The following is a 21,500-nucleotide window of genomic DNA, read 5'->3' as shown; positions in this document are numbered from 1 at the left end:
TCAGGAAAGTGAGTTGTCTAAAAAAAGCTTTTGTTATTTTCACAAAAAGAATGCTATAAGATTGAATCAATATATGTCCCAGCTAACCAACTTTGTCAATTTGAGAAGTACATCAATTTATTTAAATATTTTTTTCTGTAAAGACTCATTTAACCCAAGGTTTTAATTAAAATTTTATATTTTGCTGCAGCTGATCTAAGAATAACAAAAGCTAAGAAAGGCACATAAGTTTCAAACAGAGGGATCAAGTAATACTAATTTTTGCAACAAGTTCAACTGCAGTTATACGTTTTTATGTAAGGGCCCATATTTTGCAGGTTAGCTTCACAAAAGTAGCATAAATCAAGTTGGCGCCAATATAGGAAGTGATCAATAAATAGATTTGTCCTTCACCCATAAACAAATCATTTTCTGTTAGTTACCTTGAATTGGATGATACACTCCTCCTTCGTTGGTCCACTATCCACATCCTCAGAATCAGAAGAGGAGTCGGACATATTACAATCATTAGTATCTTTTTGCTTATCTTTGCTGTTCTCATTTTGCGGCCCCTTAACAGTAGCCTCACCTGCTCTTGAGCTATTCAATTCTGATGCAACTGGTCCAGACAAAGCTGAAACAGGTGATGAAGTAGCAGGAGCTCCTGAGTCCTGCAACTTCTTTTTTACCAGATCCAGGGCAGATGATGATCCCACGGCAGGAGCTCTAAGAGCTGTGGCATCACGACCACCTGTATTAACAGCAGGAGCACTCAAACTAATAGGAGCAAATCCTTTTTCAGTCAATACATTAGTACTTAGCACTGACATTGATTCTTCTTTTAAAGCATCACCATCCTGCTTCTTTCTCAACTCCGTAACCTCAGTTGGAATCTGCCAGCTGCTCAACTGATCAAGAAAACAATGAAAAAATGTAATTTAATAAGCATCATTAAAGATCTGTAACAAATCCAAGAGGATCAATCCAGACAATAACGCAACCATCTGATCAAACTTTTCAACCAAAGATACATAAAGAAATCAACTTGAAAACCCACAAATAATCTGTTAATAGAACTCAATAATTTAACTTAAAAGTGAGGCTTAAACACATTTTGCATCCCTGCACTTTACTCCAAATCCAACATTGTCCCTTATTTTTCAATTCTAATCATCAACCCCCTACATACACTTAGTCCGAGTGGAAAGAAAAAAAAAAGAATTGAGCTTAAAATCTTTTCTGGAGATCTCCATTTTCCTGGAGAGACAGATAAGATATCCCGACACAGTGGCATCTTGATACCACCAGGAATAGGAAAAAAAAATGCTAAAGCATCCAAAAATTGGATCTATGTCCAACGGATCACACCCACCAAGAAAAAGTATTTTGTTTTGGTTCGACCTGTAGTCACATATGAAATAACGGACGGTATTTATTTAGCGACACTTTTCCCCCCGGATCTACTCCAGGAAATGGATAATGTGCAACTTCAAGTTGTTAATCATATCCTTTATGACGACAACCTTTTATGAGCAGTCATTCCATGGGCAGAAAATGCCTAATAAGAGAACAATATGTTACCATCGCTTGATTATATCTTGGAGGCCTAAAACTTAACACTAGGCCCGAATATATTCCAGTATAAAAAATAAAATAAAATAAGAGTCCACAGTAGTGAGCCTTGTCTTTTTTTCTCTTCTTTTTTTTTTTCTTTTTTTTTGAGAAATCTGTCTTATTTTTATTTTAAGTTATTATGATCTAGTCAATCTCTTATTTATGTTTACTTGTGCTTTGTGTGTTGAGGGTATTTTCAAATTTTTTATAATTTCTACAGTTGCAGGTAGTGGGCTGTTCCTGGTGGTCTATTGGTCATGATTTGGGTCTTGGCATGTATTATGTCTTATTACATGATCGTTAATAGCTGCAGAAAATATCTAAATCAGCTGAAGTTTTAATTTTTGATTCTAAAGTATTCATCAATATTTTTCTGGTTTTGCAATGAAGGTGAGAAGCTTCTCAAAGACGAAGAAGAGCAGACAAGCTGGAACAGATACTTTGTCAAAAAGAGCGAGCCAATTTGAGAAAGGCAAGAAATAAACCACAAAAAAAATGTAGAAATAAACAACAAAAAACAATTAAGCAGCTCCCAACAACCAAAAGAACCTCATCACTTCTCATGTAGGGTGAAATGACCAATCTATTTTTCCCACACAACTCCCGTTAGCATGCAATAAAATGGCGTTTCTTCGACATTTGGATCACGAACATCCCTAACACCCTCATTAACTAGAACATCAACATAGCATCACTTGCATTAGTATCAGGGCCAACATTCTTCCTAACCCATTTTTTGCCACATGCACCTATTAAGTCACCAATTTTCCCAAAAGCTTAAGCTATTAGGAAATTGACCCAACAATGTATATCACGCTATCTAACACCCTCCCTTGCGTACAACCTCGTCTTGCATGTGTAGAGACAAACAGAGAACCAAACAGAAAGAGAAGCAACAAAGAGGGAGAAACCAAACAGGGACAGAATATTAAATGCAACCGAGAGACTTGAACCCAAGCACCCTTCTCTAATTTTCCATCGTCTTCAACCTCACAATGAGTGTACGAAGACTTTGTACAACCACAACTGCAAAACCTCACCCCAACCATCACCTCTGTCCCTTTTCGGATTTGACACTATCATCAACTTCACTGGAATAGTGACTCCATCAACAGAAATGAACATGATTGCCAGAATGAAAACTAATTCAGACTCTTCAAATTTGATTTGAGCCTCAAACAGGTTGGAAAAACCTCTGGTTCTCTGATCAAATATCAACCAAGCCACCGTAAGCCTTGCCTATCTTTTTAAAAACCTCCGTTTTCCAGTAAGTAAATACACATGCATCACTTAGAATTCTAGTTTCAACTTTTCTATTCCCACCACAACCGAGCCTTCTAAAAAAACCTATTTCCCAAGACCTCCAAAGTCCTTGGCCTGCTTCCAACCATTACAGAATAAAACCACTTTGGTTTACAAAAGAAACATTTCTCAAACTGCTTAACCAAAGCCTTCTGAATCTGAATCAAAGAATCGTGTAAATTTTCTAGCACAATCCCAATCCCCTCCCCTTGATAAACCCCTAGCATCCCTCACACATGGGTTTTAAAAATCTGAATATAAATATACTCTTTTTGCCCTGTTTTTTTTATACTGGAATCCTGTGGTGTCCCTCCCCTGCTTCCTTCCTCCACAATGTTATCTCCATTGGAAACTCATTTCCCAAACAGAACTGGATGGAAAAAATCAGCCATAACCAACCATCCTTTTAACTGACATCCTGTAGAATGATAATATCCGATTTTTCTGACCACATCCACATCGAAAACTCCAAAAAAAACAAAAAAAAATCTGTAATTTGAAAAAATCTCAGCCCGAAATATGAACCTACTACTCCGGTGCTTCTAGAACAAATATCCATCCTTAAGAAACTTCATAGCCTCCTTGCAAGTCTGAGCCAAACAATGAACCTATTTCGCTCAGTTATTTTAATTAACTCACCTTTGGAATCCTCATCAACCTGAATTATAAATATTTTCTGCTGAATCTTCAATTCCCTTGCTCTATCTTTGTATAACCTCATTATTGTAACCAGAATACTAAAACAAAGCATGAAGAAAAATGAAAGTAACAGAGATGAAGATGATGAAAAGAGTACAAGAAAAGGACAACAAATAGGACTCAATGGAGAAAAAAATAATTGAATGATAAAAAAAGAGTAGTGAAAGAGGAGTAGATCACAAAGAAGATTGAGAGCTGATTAGACTCCCCTCCTCCCTCTGGTTAAAAAGCAATCTACTAACAAAAAGTCTCTCAAAGGAATCAAATCTTTCAACTACAAGCAAATGGTATGACCAACTATCACTAAGAATATGGAAAATGATGATGTCACAAAATAATATATTTTAATGAATGCCCAATTATCAAAAAAAAATTGTTTTGGAAATATCTTAAATTCTAAAAGAGTAATTCATACAAGTCAACCTATATTGTACCACATTTTAGAGCATATACACGTTCCCATCTCAACCACTAGAACAATCCGCATTCTAGAGATCTCAAGCATCAAATATTAACCCTCATAATAATTGTTTTACTTAAAACAAACAATCTTACCACAATTGGGATGTCAAGCGGGAGAATGCAAATTCAAGTATTCGAATAGGAGCCAATGCATTCCTCTCAATAACCCAATTGGCAAGACCAACACTAGATTAGTACTATTACAGCCTTCTATACCATAGAATTTGGCCTTCGAGGTGAACCAGTGGCTTCTATGGCAAAGGTGGCTCAAAGAAGGCCCAAGAGCTTGTTAAGGAAGGCGGTAGGGGCTGAAATTGGAAAAATGAAAGATGCTTTCTGGCCCCCCATTGAGCCACCCATAGTGGGGGGGAGGGGTTGCACAAAGGCTGCTTTGCATTGGATGCTCTTTACCTACCCACAATAATGGCTTTATTGTTATTGAATGTCACACTTTTGAAAGCGAGTAAAGCTTTAGAGTGAAAAGCAAGTTGGGAAAGATGAAAGAAGTTGAGCTAGTCAATCCACACTTTGAGCAATCAAAAGCATATCAATAAAAAGATTTGATCTTGTTGTACACAAAAAAGATAGCATTTTTTTCAGGTCGTTCAAATTAAGAGTAGCACCTGTATGGAATTATTTTTCCACTCAGTATGATCTCTTATCGTTGTCTCTATTCCCCTTATCAAATTCCAGTGGCAGAGTAGTGATCAATAGGCAAACCTGCTTTCATTTTAAAAATTATACTGGTAGGAGCATTCAGGCTTGTAGTTTAGGGGCTCCAGCCTGCTGATAAAACTTAATTTGGCAGTGCCAAGGCTGATTGTTTGAATCATGATAGAGAAGAAAGTTTACACGATGTTGAAAATGAACACACTTGACAAAGAAGGCACTAACAATCAGAACTTACCAAGGCAAGCAACTCCTTGAATTAAGATAAGGTAAAATAATCCTCAAGAAAGAAGTTGCTTCAATTTTGATAAAGATACAAAAGTATGTATGTAACCATTTATCACTTAAGAAACTATAGCTTTTTTTACCATCAATAAAATAATAAATAAATGCATCATATACAACCTCAATATAGTAGAAGAAAGTGACAAAACATCTTAATAATGATAATTTCTAGAACAAATTATGTTCAGAAGCCAATTGATATCAAAATAGGTTTCATAAGATAAAAAACAAAATGCAACATCGAACAATTATACTAAAAGGGAAGCAGAAAAAAGAAGCAACAGCAATAGCAGCAAAGCATAAGCTAATTTATCATACCTTGGTTTTAGTGTTGTGATAATATCTTTTGCCATCATTTGTGGTGACCAACGCCCAATCTGTGCCAATTAACTTCTCCCTAACCATGACAACAATATATATGTTAAAAAGTAAAACAATAATACATACACACACACCTTAGGAAAGGTGGGAGGGGGGGGAGGATCAAATTTTAAGACATTTTCTCGAGATAGGAAAGATCTCTTGGAATTAAGTTAGAGACAAAACAGAAGTGCTAGAAGAAATATTGTTAAGGAAAACAAAATGTTACAAAAATTAACAAAGGATAATGCAGTATATACTATACTTCTTCCCAAAATCAACTAAAATTGCATAAAAGCATGAAAATTTGGTATTACATTCTCAAGATGAAAATTTTCATGGAACTTTGACAATTTTGAAAGAGAGACATGTTCTGCAATATGTAAATATAATTCATGCATGACAATTGTAAAGGCCACCAAAGACATGTTCCAAGCATAGTCACTCCTAAAACCTGCAGAGGATAATATATACTGCTGTATTTTCCGTTAATATAAGCACATGTGTTTATGTGTGCCTTGCAGAGTTTAACCTACCAAAATATCACCATCAATTACATTCTTTTTTCAGACCATTAAATAGCAAATTCGCAGTGATAAACAATCCAACTCTAACATGTGAAAAGAAAGTACCAAATAACTGAAGCAGTTGACTCACTCAATTCTAGGGCTTATTCTTTTTTGACAGCAAAACAAATTTGATAGTGACAAATCAGTATTCCCCGAGAAATAAAGAGAACTCACCATGATACTGGAGTTGGCTGGGCAGTTACTTTATCAGGCTGCACTCGTATAATATAATTTTTAAAAAAAAAATAGAATAGGTTAGTATATCAGGTGGCACGACAATATTTTGATGAGACAAATATTAAAACACACATGGCAGAGCACAGAGCAGGTGTGTATATATACAAATAGAGAGAGAGAGAGAGAGAGAGAGAGAGAGAGAGAGAGATGATTTTAGTTAGAGCCTGGTAAAATAAGTTTGAACTTCCATGTATTTCAAGGGTGGAAAACAACTAAAAAGAAATGTTTAATTCATCAGTAAAAGTCATATCCAGGGACAGAAAGCAGAAAGATAATATGTGTGACTCTATTAATGCCTGTGGAATTCTCTGATTTCCATCGTGCTTTAGCATTATGTTTTGGATTGCAACAACTACAATTAAAAACGAATTAAAAAGAATCATGCAAAATAAGCAAATATTTAAATACTACTTATACCTCTCCCTTAAAACCTTCAGGTTTCTCATAAGTAGATTCTCCAGTTAAAGCATTATAGTAGTACACGACTCCTGTTTCAGTCTTGTGGGCCGTCCAAGCATCTAGTTGTTCGCTAACTGCAGCTCCATCCTTGAACCCAACATGATTGACATGCTTACTATTATCTGCAAACCCCATGTATTGCTTAGCAAAAAATAAAAAATCGGGGGATATCAGTGTATTAAATTCTTCACACAAATTTTAAACATACCAATTCCTGGAGGTGATTCTTGCTGCATCCCTGAACCAGTTGTCAACAGAGGACCAGAAGCCATAGAGATTGTGGGGGTTCCACCAGGAGTTCCCAAAGGAGTGACACCAGGAGGTTGGGCATCAGGCAAGGGAATAGACGGAAGAGACATACCACGAGGAGGCAAAGGAAAGTGACCAGGAAAAGCAGCAGGGTATGGTAGAAATGGAGCTCTTGGCAAGACACTCAACTGTGGGGGTGGCAACCACAGTCCATGAGAGGGAGCAGCCACAGGAGGTACAGATGGATAGGGAGGATATGCTTGATGCTGAATGGCTGGATTTATTGGAACAGGAGCAGCCGGCATAATGGGTCTTAGGAGTGCAGAAGAGGAAGAATCTATGACTGCAGATGGGACAGTCAGATTCGATGGCAATGGTGCAGAAGAAGATATTCCAGGGGGGCCAGGTGTTGCAGGAGTTCCAGACATGCCTGGAGGCACATGAAATGATGGGGCAGTGGGTATCCGTAAAGTAGACGGGCCCAAGTTATGAGATGAAGATGCAGCTGTTGCAGAACTTGTAGTGTGAGCAGGTTGTGAAAAAGACTCAGAGACAGATGGTGAAAATGATGAAGTTCCAGTTCCTTGTGCAATATCAACCGAAGAATTCTGCCATCAGTAGGAATCCAAAAAAAACAATTATACGTTCAGGTATGGCCCCAAAAAAAATTAATCAACCAGGCATGGTCAAGTAATCACTTAGCATCGCAATTGTTCATAACTTCTATTAGTTATCAGATTACGAATACAAGGCAATCATTCTTCAAAAGATCAGGACTCAATAATGAAACCTCATTTAGTAGGACACCACTTGTGCTCATTTTAAAACAGCTTATTCAAAACAAGTTTTATGCCTTTTTTCATAGGCACCAATTGTAAGGTAAGTATCCTAGCTATTAGCATGCCAAAGTTGAAGCACGAGACAGAAAAACTAAACACAGATTTCCTTAGTAAATTCACAACTAAATACATGTGCACAGCAAAGTTTCCAAGTAAGTTTTGAACCCTGCATGTCCCTATTTGGCAGTGAAAGGAGACTCGACTCAAGCAAACGGTTAATGGTAAATTTAACCTCTATGTATAGTTTTTAATTTAGACTCACTGCAGTTTCCATGCACACCAACTCTGTACAAACTTCAATATAAAATTTTAGGTAATCCACATACAGAATTCATGGATTGATCACTCTGCATCAAGTGATGATTCCCATTAAAAGAATAACTCATAGAATTTGATGAGGCTCCTTTTGGGGCACAAACAACCGAGGGAACTGGAGATGGCATAATTTGTGTAGTCATTCCAGGTGGGAATGAATTAGGATGTGCAGACTGCCCAGGAACAGGAGGTTGTAAGGATGCTGCAGCAGTTGGAGAATTTTGTCCTGCTTGAGGAGCAACTGGCTGTCATTTGACAAAAGAAAACATCACAAACATGTAAAGTACTCCAGTAAGGATATAATATAAAACTCTCAAAACATCGAGTATAATCAACTCCCAAATTGTGATGACTTATAATGACATCCAGTTAAGAGACATGGCCCAACTGGAAACTCCAATTCCAGAACATTAACTAAAGTTAAACAAGAAAAACAACAAACAGCATTGACAACAAAAGCCAGAAACAAAACAAGAATGAAATAAGCTTATCACAAAAATTAATGAAATAAGACGACAATACAAAGATGTCTAGGCAAACTGTTCATATCCAACAAATTGGTGGTGTACGCTGTCCATATGATGGTATATAACCTGCCATTGGGCCATAATTTTTTTCTTGCAAGGGAGGTGACAAAGGCTGCACACATCATGTGCTGTTTAGCTTATGGCTTGCCTCTTGATGCCTCAAATCAAAAACAATTTTTAAACTAAACTATGATATTGCAGTAAACAATTTGTAAAAATAATGGAAGGAATGTTAAATTATTGGGCCTCTTTGCTTTTCTCATATCAAGAAGTTGTCAGAAGATCAAGGTGCCAACTGGTTATTTCAGGGGCGAAAAAATGAAGAGAGAGAAAGACAGAGAGAGAGAAGAAGAAGAAGAATTACAGCCCTGGGCCACCATATAACTTATAAACCAAACCAAACCAAACCAAACCAAGCCAAGCCTTAAAATCCTATCAAATGAGGTCGGCTACATGAATCCTTCTTCTCCACTTGACTCTATCAACGGCCATTTGGTTAGTCAGATTAAGGAGATTCATATATCTATTTACTACACTAGACCACGTCAATCTAAGTCTGCCCCTCCCCCTAACACTTCCATCTACTGTCACTGTATCGCATCTCTTCACTACTACCTCTGTTGGTCTCCGTTATATATGACCAAACCGTCTCAGTCTATTCTTTATCAACTTATCTTCTATTAGTACTACTCTTACCCATTCACGAATATACTCATTCCAACCTCTGTATTTACTAGTCTTGCCACACATCCATCTTAACATCCTCATCTCAACAATACTCATCTAATCTACATGTTGTTTCTTAGTTGCCCAACATTCCGTCCCATATAACATCGCTAATCTAATAGCCGTTCTATAGAACTTTCCTTTTAGTCTATCGCACAGTACCCTAGACGCACTACTCCACTTAAGCCACCCTGTCTTAATTATATGGACTACATTAGCTCCAATCTCCCCAGCCGTTATGATAATCGATCCTAAGGGGTTATTTGGAGTATCCTAAATAAGTGTACTTTTTGTCTTTTTAGACTAAAAAGTTGAGGAAAAAAATATAGATGTTTGGGTTAATTTTTTGACTTTTTATGAAAAAATGTGTATTAAAAAATTGTATAAATAAATGTGTAGGAGAAGATAAGGTATGAGGCTGTACGGAATGGCAGTGGTGACTGGTTAGTGAGTAGATGAGAAAATATTGTCTCCTTCTCAGGCTTTGATTGGATGGTGTTGTTTGGCCCGTGAGGGCCCACCACGGGTCCCGTTTTTCTAATCGGAACCGTTCAATGTGTAGAACTCGTCGAGTACTATATGCTAGTAAAAATCACGTTGATTAGATATCGATAGCTATCTAATCATATTAGTTTTTTTTGTTAACTGTTAACTATAACACCATCCATTTTTATACAAAACTGATTTGATCATATAGTTAGCGATATCCGATAGGCATAATTTTTTACAGGCATATAGTACTAGACGAGTTCTACATATTGAACGGTTCAGATTATCAAAACGATACTCATGGTGGCCCCCACGGGCCCAACTTTACCATCCAATTTAGTGAATATTTTACTTTTTTCTTTTCCCCCGGTCACTGGTTCCACCATCACGTCTAGGGGTGTGCGCGGTGCGGTTCGAGCGGTTTGAGAGGAAAATTACAAACCGAATGGCGGGTTAGCGGATTGACAAATTGCGGTTTGGGCGTTTTTTAGCGAATTGAAGAATATTCTAACTAATTATCATACATTTGCATAATATATAACACTAATTTGTATAATATTTTTTAGATATATAACACAAAGTAATTTTACATAAGATGTTCCATATATATAACTACTAATTTGTAATAAATTTCATATCTTAAATCTCTCTTACACTCATTTTTACATTGATATTTTATTAGAAGTTAAAAAATATATATGTATTAACTATAGCGGAGTGGAGCGGAGCGGTTTGGTTGGCAAATTATAAATTTTAAAGTTTAAACCGCGGTTAACGGTTAGAGCGGTGCGAATCGGTGCGGTTTTAGCGGATTATGCGGTATTTTGCACAGCCCTAATCACGTCAATACCAATCTTGGGGGGTTTTTTTTATTTGTATTAATATTTGTATATTATTTTTTTAATATTTTTTTTTGGGTGAATAGTGATAAATTTTTAACTTTTTGGCTAACTTTTTGACTTTTTCAAGAGTTGCCAAACCAGCCCTAAACAACGAAAATATTCTCTTAGATAGTTCTTGGTTCTCAATCTTCACTTCTCTTCTGCTTCATTTGTTACTGTTACTAAAATTACACTCCATGTACTCTGTCTTAATTCTACTTATCCTAAATCCTTTAAATTTAAGTGTTTCTCTCCAAAGTCTCCAACTTAATGTTAACTCTTTCTCTAGTCTCATCCACTAACACGATATCATTTGCAACAAGCATACAGTATGGTACATCATCTTGAATATTTCTTATCAACTCATTCATAACTAAAGCAAAAAGATAAAGATTCAACGTTGATCATCAGAGTAACCCCACATGAATTGGAAATTCATTTGTTTCTCCAGCAGGCGATCTAATAGTGGTTATCCAATGTTATTAAAAGCGCGCCTAGGCGCAAGTCCCAACCATGCCCACCCCCCGTGCCTTGCAATGGTCAAGGCGAGGCGACTTCACTAAGGCGCGATTAAAGCGCACAGATGGAACAAGGCGCAATTAAGCCCAAGGCGCAAGCCTTGAGGGCTTTTTTTTTTTATTTGAATTAGACCACTGAAATTACATGGGTCAGCTACAGCAGATCATATCCTTAAAATATACATGCTAATATTGTCGATTTAGTTGACCTTTAGATCGTGGATATTCGTGTTAAATGTTGAACTTTGGAACATTACTCATTTGGCTATGTTAAATAGCGATATTTGTTGATATTTATTTTTTAAAATGTTCAACGTATCAATTTGTTTATGTTAAACCAATTAGTTATTTGCTTATATGTCTCATATTAAATTATATTATTTCAACCTACCATGGTGCGCCTTACTTCAATGAAGCCCGCGCCTAAGCCCTCAGGAGACCTTGGCGCCTTGGTGTGCTTATCACTTTTAATAACACTGTGGTCACCACACCTTCATACATCTCCCTAATCACAACAATGTAACCTTTATCACCCCTTTCTTCTCTAACATTCACCAGATTATATCTCAGGACACTTTATCATATGTTTTCTCAAGATCGATAAAAATCATACTACTACCTCTTTCCTTCTCTATACTTTTCTATTACTCTCCTCAAAAAATAAATTGCTTCCACTATTAACCTACCAGGCATAAATCTAAATTGATTCTCCAACACCCCTGTTATATCTCGCAATCAACATTTCATCACTTTCACCCACACTTTCATTATATAACACATCAGCTTGATTCCTTTATAGTTGTAAGGAAAATATAACTTCCTTTCAATCCTATCCCTAATCCACTTCATAGAGGGGCATATTTCCTTTCAATCTATAGCTTAGGGGGTTCAGTGGAATCCATGACAATCCACTTATTGATCAAATCAAATTGCATATTTAACTTTTCAAACAACATATTTGATTGTGTCACGGCTTTTATCCTCAGTCTCTCAGTCAAAGTTGAGATCTTAGTAGCAGGAATCGTGGAAGGGACTCACGCTTCTGAGGAAGAAGCGCGATTTTGCGCTTCCAAGGAAGAATCGCACAAGAATCGCGCTTCTAACATGAGAGAATCGCGCTTCTAATGCGAAAGAATCGTGATTAGGGCTGAGACCTCTCACGGTCGATCTCGACTGTCTTTGTCGCTCTCTCTTCTCTCAGTCTCGATCTCCTCTCCGTCTCTCTTCGCCTCTGTTTGCTTCGTCTCTCTCTTCGTCTCCCTCTCTCGTCTCTGTTTGCTTCGCCTCGCTGTTCGTCTCCCTCTCTCGTCTCTGTTCTCCATCTCGCTCTCTCTCTCGATCTCTGTCTCCCTCCCTCTCCCTCTCCGTTTTATATTATATAATATAAATATAGGCCTAGTTTGGGAAGACTAAATAAGTGCACTTTTTGACTTTTTATGAAATATGGGTTGGGTTTGGGTTGGGTTTGAAGTGATGTGTTGAGAGGTGATGTGACTTAAATAAGATGATGTGACTTAAATAGGATAGTGACTTTTTGACTTTTTGTCTTTTTTCAATCATGCCAAACTTGGCCATAATATATCATATATATATAATATAATATATTATATTTAACATATATAATATTTATCATATATAATATAATTTGTCATAGATAATATAATTCTTTTGTCTAAAATAAAAAATTATTTATTAAAATTTATTATTCCTAACTTTTTAACATATAATAAATAAAATAAATCATCTAATTAAAAGAAATCTATTTAAATCATATATAATAAAAAAAAAAAGTTAAAAAAATTATAAAATAAAAGATCTAATTTTTATTTTTTATTTATTTGAACATAATTTATTATTCATTATTTATTATAATAAATAAAATATAATTAATAAAAATAATATATAAGCGCTCCTAATTTACGACTCCTCTAAGTGGCCACGTTCCCCCGCTCCCGCTCCCGCTTCGTGCAACTATGGTTGAGATTTCAACACTTCTAGTGGTAAGCTACCTTTCTAGATAGATCATGCACTTTGAACATAGAGGAGGCTTGAACATAATTATGCTCTCACATAAAGAACCACTATGCCACAGTAGCTTTCCTCAAGTTCTTTTATATAATATAAAACATTTTGAGCCTAAAACTGCAAGTATGAGTGTGGGAATTTCTACAGTTCACTAATCCCCACACTACACTATGCTAAACTAAGAAGCACGGATGCTTCGAAGAAGGTCGTGTGCCCATGTCAGACCCCAACACTCATTAGACACTTCCGACATTGGTTGGACACTTGTCCAAGCATGTCCTATTATTCTTTTAATTTTTTAAGACCCAAACACATGCTTAGATACACATGAAATAAATTATAAGCTTGAACAAAATAACTTAGAATACAATAATAAAATAAAAAACAATGTAATTTTATTCCTATTAATTCCTCCTGTTTTAAATTTTAAAAATTATTGTTATGTTGCACATTTTTATAATATTTAAGTGTTATATTCATATAAATGAAATATGATGAATCTATAAAACTATATATTTTGTGCAGCCCCCCTACATATTGTGTCCTACATTTTTTGAAATTTGTCATGTCGGCATGTCTATGTCATATTCATCGCATGTCACATGTTCATGTCTATGCTTCTTAGCTGCTAAAGTATCCTGCTTAATTTCTTCAACAAAATGCATACCCACCGTTTGATATAACGATAACCTATGGTTGTTAAAATCTTACAATTCAATACGAGTTTCAAGCAAAATGACTCATTCATGCAATTAAATATTAAATTGAGTGAATCTTGCGACTCAATTGTGATTCACTACGATTTATTGTGATTCAAGCGATTCGGTTCTATTTGCATAATACATGAAACAACTTCCATTCACAAAATTAGAGAGAGAGAGAGAGAGAGAGAGAGAGAAATTAATTATATTGATATATTAATACATGATATATTTATATTGATTTATTGCGATTCAAGCGATTCGGTTCTATTTGCATAATACATGAAACAACTTCCATTCACAAAATGAGAGAGAGAGAGAGAGAGAGAGAGAGAAATTAATTATATTGGTATACGTGTTTTTATATGTATATATATAATTTAGTTAAATATTGATATTTATTTCATTTTAAACATGTGCCTGCACAAGACATCACCCACCCTTCATCTGCTGTCTGTGTTACATATAGGCCAATTCTCATCTACAATTTTGTATAGAAAACAAACTTATAATAAGTTTATGCCCAGCACGTATTTAAACCATAAAGAGCGAAATCTATCTTGAAAGGTTACGATCATCTTTCATGTAGATGATTAACCTGGCATATCCAGGTGGGTCTCATCAAATTGACACCACCACCCTGATTGTGTACTGCTGTTCCACCGCATATGGTACTCACAGTTTACCTGACAATATTATCGCTTTTGTAAAAATTGTGACCCTTACTGTGCTAGACTGGGATTGCTGGCTACTGGGGATTCCAACCCCAGCATTTGGAATGTTGTACGAAAACGAAGGACCGGGAACCATGGGTTGGTGAAATGCTGAAGAAGCAGGTGAATTCGACTTCATAACCTGCACTCAAACCGCCAATTCATTAATTAATTAATTAAATTATACTACAAAATAATATAATTCCACAAATTATGGCCAAAAAAAATCACATTGTATGAGAATGTGGGTGTGGGTGCCGATGTGGGTGTGGGTTGATAGCCAAATTTTGCTTGCTGGGAAGGGTCTTGTGCAGAATCACTGCCATTCGAACCCACAAGTGAGGAAGCCGATGATCCTCCAGCAGACGCAGAAACAGTGGATTGGGATGTTGAAGAAGACTGCATTTCCTGCTGTAACCAAGCTGGCGATGACGCCATTAATCAATTGATCTGCAAAAAAACTGTGTAAATAAACGAAATTCACAAAAACACAGTGATTGTTGTTATACAAATTACTTAAAATTACTACATAAGATCAGTACTGAGTCGAATCAAAACAAACAAAGAAAAGAGAAAGAAAAAAAACACGAATCAAAACAATAGAGAAAATTGGGAGATTAAACAGAGAATTTAATTATTGCATAGAAGTTATAGAGAGAACCTGGAAAGGAGAGAAGAATCAGAAACAGGGAAAGTGTGATAATCTCTTTTGGAATCGCAAGTTTTGAATTTCAATCGAGAGAATTTGGAGCCTGTGTTTTGCAACCCTAGCAGGACATAGCAACTCGATACTCTCTCTCACCTTCACTGGATGGGGAGGAGAGAGAATGTGATTTATATAGAGGCAATAAGTAGTCCGGTTTATGTGTGAGTTGAACCGGGGACGGTTCACCGGGTGGTTCATAACAATTTCATTGCATGAATCATAAAATATATTTGCGTTAAAATCAAATTTTCTTTGAGCGTTTATGATTGGAAGTGTAAAAATGGTCTCTAGTCCAATGTGGGCCGGCCTCTTTAGATTCGTTTGGGTTAGGGCTCGAGTCCCTTGACTTGATCCATCATTTTTAAGTCTGGCTCAGCTTGTGACCCAGCCCACTGGCCCGCTTTAAGGCCCACTCAATGCTTAACTCACCCCAAAGCCCAATATTTTTTTCAGTAGAAAATAATAAAATTTTGATAGAAAAAATTTTATAAAACAAAAATAAATGGTCAAGCCTGCCCATAGCATGAATACCCTCAACATATGCCAAATTTTTTTTGATCTGTGGGTGGGCTCGGCCTGGCCCGAATTTTTGAGGGAGCCAGCAAGGCCCGACATAGGCCAAGCCAGATTTACACCCCTATTTATGATATATACCCCTAGTTACGAGTCAGATTTTGGATTTGCTATTTAGAAATTCGTCCCCATCCCATATTATATCAGGGGTAAGCCAAATTAAGGAGCAACGAAAGTGAAGCGAGAGACAAATTAACTTTGTAAATTGAAAAATAAAAATATTAATAAAAATTATAGATAATTTAGTATATTACAAATAATAATTTATATTTAATGGGAATTATATTATATAAAATATAAAATAAATGAATAAAAATTAATATTAAGTATAATATTTTATTATTTTAACTATGTTATAGTGAAAAATAAATAAATTATATATATTATATGCATATAAATATATTTAATAAATATAATTGTGGCGGGTTCCGGTGGAAGGGGGCGGTGGAAGCAAAATCTGTCCCCGCCTTACATCTTAATCAGGGCGGGAAAAATTCGTACAGGATGGGCCAAGGATTGCGGGTACGAAACATAATAGGGGAAAATGAGCATCCCTATTTACGAGGTTTGTATGCTTTTGTTATCATTTATTGTAATGCTAATTATGATTCGCTATGATAAAATCTATGATATTATTTTAATTATGATCCACAAAATTTTATATACTTTATGTAATATTTGATTATAACTTTTTTTTTTAAGTTACAACTCTCATAATATTGAGTTATGGCATTTATGACAATCAAACTCACAAAATGCATAACTTGCATATACTCTTTGATTAATTACATTTTTCACCCATATAATTTGATCCAAATTTTACTTTAATTCCTATAGTTTGTCTGCATGTGCATTTAGAAAATTGACAAATGGTTCTATAATTTTAAATTTCACTTTAGTTCCTATAGTTTTAATATAGTCATTCTATCTAATTTAAATGATAATGTTATCTCAGGTAGGCAACCCAAGAGGGAGATAAATTGGGTTATTAAAAAAAATTTACAATATTAAATTTTATAAACACAATATTCAAAATTTTAACAAATAAAAACAGAATAATAATTATCAATATAAAAGTAAGAAAAATAGGGAGAAAAAATCAAACACTGAGATTTATAGTGGTTCGGCACGCCAGGCCTACGTCGACTCCCCAAGGAACCTCCTTGAGAATTTCTTTACTATCAAAATGAAATAATACACCACCAAGTCTTCACCAAGTTTGTGGATTTTGTACAGGATTTACTCTTATCAGTTGAGTCTCACTCAACAATAAATGCCTTACCTTTACAAAAAATCTCTCACAAAAATAATGAATAAAAATAAGTGGTACTTAAACCCTCTTTTACAATAATTATCTCACAAATAGTAGATATGAAAGTGTAAGAATAAAGGCTACACTTAGATTTGAAAGTGAAAGAGGAGAATATAATATACTCAAAATTTTAGAGCACACATAAATTTTTTTCTCTTCAAGTTCTTGATTTTTCTCCATACACAACACTTATGTTTATACTCAAATATATACCCGTTGGAAGAGACAGACGCTCCTCAAGACGTCAGCTAAATCAATTTAGAAGAGAATCACATGGAAGGAAAATTTGCAATCTTGCAAATTTGAACACTTTTAAGCTTTAGTCAAAAGTGTACAAAAAAGCAAAAAGAAAGGTTAATTGAAATTATGTCATGTATGACTTTCCACATGTTAATATATATGATACAATCAATGTTTTCACATACTAATATATATGATACAATCAATGTTGTGTAAAAAAAAAAAATCTAATTGCTCCTACGGTGTATGCTATTTGTATTATATGCATTATATATTTGTATTATTTGCTAATATATTTGTATTATTTGTATTATATGCATTATATATATAATGTTCTGATCAAATATTTGCATGCATAGAAAAATCTCTTTAAATAATATTTATGATGGATCTGAAAATATATGCCCTCTTTAAAATATTATATATGCTATAGAAATTTTAAACTAAATATATCCTACAACTTCATATCAATTTTGTCAAAACAAGACAACCCATCAATATCAAATTTGTCAAAATAATACAACCAATTAATTTGTCAAAAGATAAATAGTGATCAGTCTAAAATGTGTGGCCTTTGAGTATATTGTATTGTATTTTGAGTATATTGTATTTTGAGTATATTGTATTCTGCTCTTTCACTTTCAAATCTAAGTATAGCCTTTGAACTTACACTTTCATATCTATTCTTTGTGAGAGAATTATTATAAAAGAGGGTTTTAAGCACCACTTATTTTTATTCATTATTTTTGTGAGAGATTTTGTAAGGGTGAGACATTTATTATTGAGTGAGGCTCAATAAATAAGAGTAAGTCCTGTGCAAAATCCACAAGCTTTGTGAAGACTTGGTGGTGTATTAATTCATTTTCATAGCAAAGAAATTCTCAAGTAGGTTCCTTGGGGAGTGGACGTAGGCCTGGTGTGCCGAACCACTATAAATCTCAATGTTTGATTTTCTTTCCATATCTCTCTTATTTTTATATTGATAATTATTATTCTATTTTTTATTTGTTAAAATTCTGAATATTGTGTTTATAAAATTTAATATTGTAAATTTTTAAAAAAACCTAATTCACCCCTCCTCTTGGGTTGCCTACCTAGGATAACAATTGGTATCAAAACCTAGACTCTAGTTTGTATGACTCAACTATCTTAGAGTATATCATGGCAAATCTTAGTTATTCCTTACCTGAGGGACAAACATCCAATAGGCCACCACTGTTTAGCGGCACAAATTTTAGCTATTGAAAAACTAAGATGACCATACATGTTCAATCAAAATGATTATGAATGCTTGAAAATTGTTTGCAATGGTCCAAATATTCCTATCAAAATCGTATATGGAGTTAGGATACCAAAACCTGAAGATGAGTGGAATGAATCAGATACTAGAATGACCCAAATTAATGTCAAAGCCATAAACATGTTGTACTGCGCCTTAGATGCCAACAAGTTCAACAGAATTTTCACATGTAAAACCGCAAAAGAAATTTGGGATAAACTTATAGTAACTCATAAGGGAATCGAACAAGTTAAAGAATCTAGAGTCAGTTTGCTGATCCATAGTTATGAAATCTTTAAAATGAAGCATGATGAAACTATTTCTCAAATGGTTACTCGCTTTACTGATATTATTAATGGTTTAACTTCTCTTGGCAAAATATATACAATTGCAAAAATTGTAAGAAAAGTGCTTAAGTGTAACAACCCGATCCGCAATTAGCTACTAATTCGTAATTAAGGATGTTAATTAAGTGGATAAAATAAATTATGTGTTTATTATGTATTTTGCATGATCTTTGGCTTTCTATCTGTTACTTGTAGAAATATCTGTCTAGAATTCCGTTTTAGTATGGAAATTGAAAACCTTATCGGCATCCGAAATCGGAATTGGTTACATTAATACGTTATTTGGAATTGTTAGAATCATTTGGCAATTTTTATTAAAATTGATTCAGAACGATTAATAAAGTTGTGTTTGGATGGACCAAATGCTCTAATTAATGTATTAATACGTCACAAGTATATAAAGTTGCCTTATAAGCTCATTTGTGCACAACAAAACTTGATTCAAGTGCAAAAATCTAAGATTTGTATTCTAGAGAGAGAGACTCCATTCTAGAGTGAGAAATGAAGAATTTGAAGAAGAAACTCAAAGATTCATAAGTACTCATCAAGATTGTGCAAGTTCTTGGCAAGATCAAGGCTCTAGGTATGAATCTAAGCTATAATTCATATAGATAATGTGTTTAATTGTTGAGTTCATGAAGGTACCTTGATCATTTGCATGTATTTCATATTAGTGTGTCAAAAAGATGAAGAAAAAGGAAGTGGATTCATATGCATACTTATATAAGTGCTTATCATCATTTTGATCATGAGTTTAAGCCATCAAGTAGATCAATTAAAGAGGAATTTGTAATTATGTACAAGAATTGAACTAAAGATGATGAATTTAGAGTTAATTCATACATGCATGCTTAGTTTAGTTTAATTTCATCATTTTGAACATGATTCATATCATCCATGTTGAATTTCAAAGAATTTGGAAGAAAAGTCCACATGCATGCATGAATATATAAAGTTTTACCATGTTGAGTTGAGCTTGTGCATTCAAGGTGTTATTGTGAATTGATTGGTACATGCATGTTTGAATTATCATGTTTCATCATTTGAATTCATGTTTTGAGAAGGAATTTCTTACATACATGGAGCTTATAAGCTCAATTTGCTAACTTCATGGGTTTTGGAGAAAAGAGTTTGAAAGATTTTACATGCATGCTTTGTTTCTTAAGTCTCAAATAAATTGTGAGCTATTGGCAAACTCTTGGGCCATAATTTTATGAAATAATCCTTAATTCATCATATTTTACAAGTTCACAAATGTTATCTCAAGTTTTGGGGCCCAAGAGATGTGTTTTGGAGAGTTGAATGCGAGTTTTGAGCTTGGAGATCAAATATGGGAATTCCATAATTTGCACCTACGCTCGAGCGTAGGAGTTCACGCTCAAGCGACCACTCTGAATGCGTGCACTCCTGCTCGAGCAACCAGAAGTCTGCTCGAGCGTGAAATGCAAGCTCCCAGAAGTTTCATATCTTTGTAGATCGCTCGAGCGAAGGGATCTGCGCTAGAGCGACCATTCACATTTTGCATGTTCGCTCGAGCGAGGAAAGCTACGCTCAAGCGGGAACCCTGTTTTCAAAAAATTGACTAAGTGTTTTCCAATGCATTTTGGCATCCTCATTGCATCTTAGGCATCCCTAAGCCTTAATTTAGCCATAGTAATGAGGATATGAAGTAGAAACACACTAAGAAAGGAATGTACTAAGTTAAGAAATTACAAGAGTGTGTTTTAATCAATGCGTTAAGCAAGAAACTTATGTATAGAGAACTAAGCCGTAATGGCTAAGTACATGTGTAATGATACGCTATGTTTGTGGTATGTACTTTGTGGTTGTAAATCAAGACTCGTAGATTGATTGACCGTTTACGAGAACCACCGTGAGTAACGTTATTGTAAAGATATGTTCATATGACTTATGTTCCAAATGTCATCTGACAAGGTATGATTTCTGAATTGATGATTTACGTGAACGAATGTCCTATGTTTGAAATCTATTATGGTATCCATAGATATTTTCAAGTCATGGGGGACAGCATGTTAATGCAAGTCCATGACATATATGTGATTACGAGATCTCGTTAGCCACTTCTTCGTGGTGATATGTGTTTAATCGGTATCCGAAACCGATTACTCTAGTTGGAAGACGATAAGTGATGTGTTCTATGGGATGTACCATTATTATCTTCAGATACGAGAATGATTATGCTATGATCTGTTTTACGCTTGTGACATGTTCGGATTTCGTTCACTAACTCCTTTACCTTAATGTTATTCATTGAGCTTTAGCTCACTGTGTGTATATACATATATAGGTAGGCATTTTAGAGATCGAGCCTAAAGGGCTTTGTTTGGATCTACAGTCTGTTGTCAGCCAACCATTGCGCCTCACGTGGAGGTTCCCGATGTGTCACATGTTATGAGTTTCGGTT

The 21,500-nt window shown here is 35.1% G+C and overlaps 1 protein-coding gene across 2 annotated transcripts in view; it reads right to left on the bottom strand.

The window, feature by feature from the left end:
- The window catches only part of PRP40C (pre-mRNA-processing protein 40C), a 35,704-nt gene extending 20,098 nt beyond the window's left edge, over positions 1-15,606 (bottom strand). Inside the window, exons 1-9 of one of the 2 annotated variants that reach the window (XM_028228481.2) lie at positions 15,280-15,606; positions 14,850-15,068; positions 14,632-14,760; positions 8,050-8,283; positions 6,844-7,492; positions 6,594-6,757; positions 6,114-6,151; positions 5,329-5,407; positions 423-887 (exon numbers count right to left, since the gene is read on the bottom strand). In XM_028228481.2, the coding sequence (XP_028084282.2) occupies positions 423-887; positions 5,329-5,407; positions 6,114-6,151; positions 6,594-6,757; positions 6,844-7,492; positions 8,050-8,283; positions 14,632-14,760; positions 14,850-15,056 (1,965 nt within the window). In that variant the 5' untranslated portion in view covers positions 15,057-15,068; positions 15,280-15,606. Of the gene's footprint in view, positions 1-422; positions 888-5,328; positions 5,408-6,113; positions 6,152-6,593; positions 6,758-6,843; positions 7,493-8,049; positions 8,284-14,591; positions 14,761-14,849; positions 15,069-15,279 lie in introns of both variants that reach the window. The other variant, XM_028228483.2, reaches the window with a different exon arrangement.
- Positions 15,607-21,500: the final 5,894 nt, after the last annotated feature.

Source organism: Camellia sinensis, chromosome 11, assembly GCF_055761805.1.
Source record: "Camellia sinensis isolate YWXY chromosome 11, ASM5576180v1, whole genome shotgun sequence".
Taxonomy (NCBI): Eukaryota; Viridiplantae; Streptophyta; class Magnoliopsida; order Ericales; family Theaceae; genus Camellia; species Camellia sinensis.
Note: the sequence above shows the minus strand (reverse complement) of the source record. Positions and strands in the feature narration are given on the sequence as shown.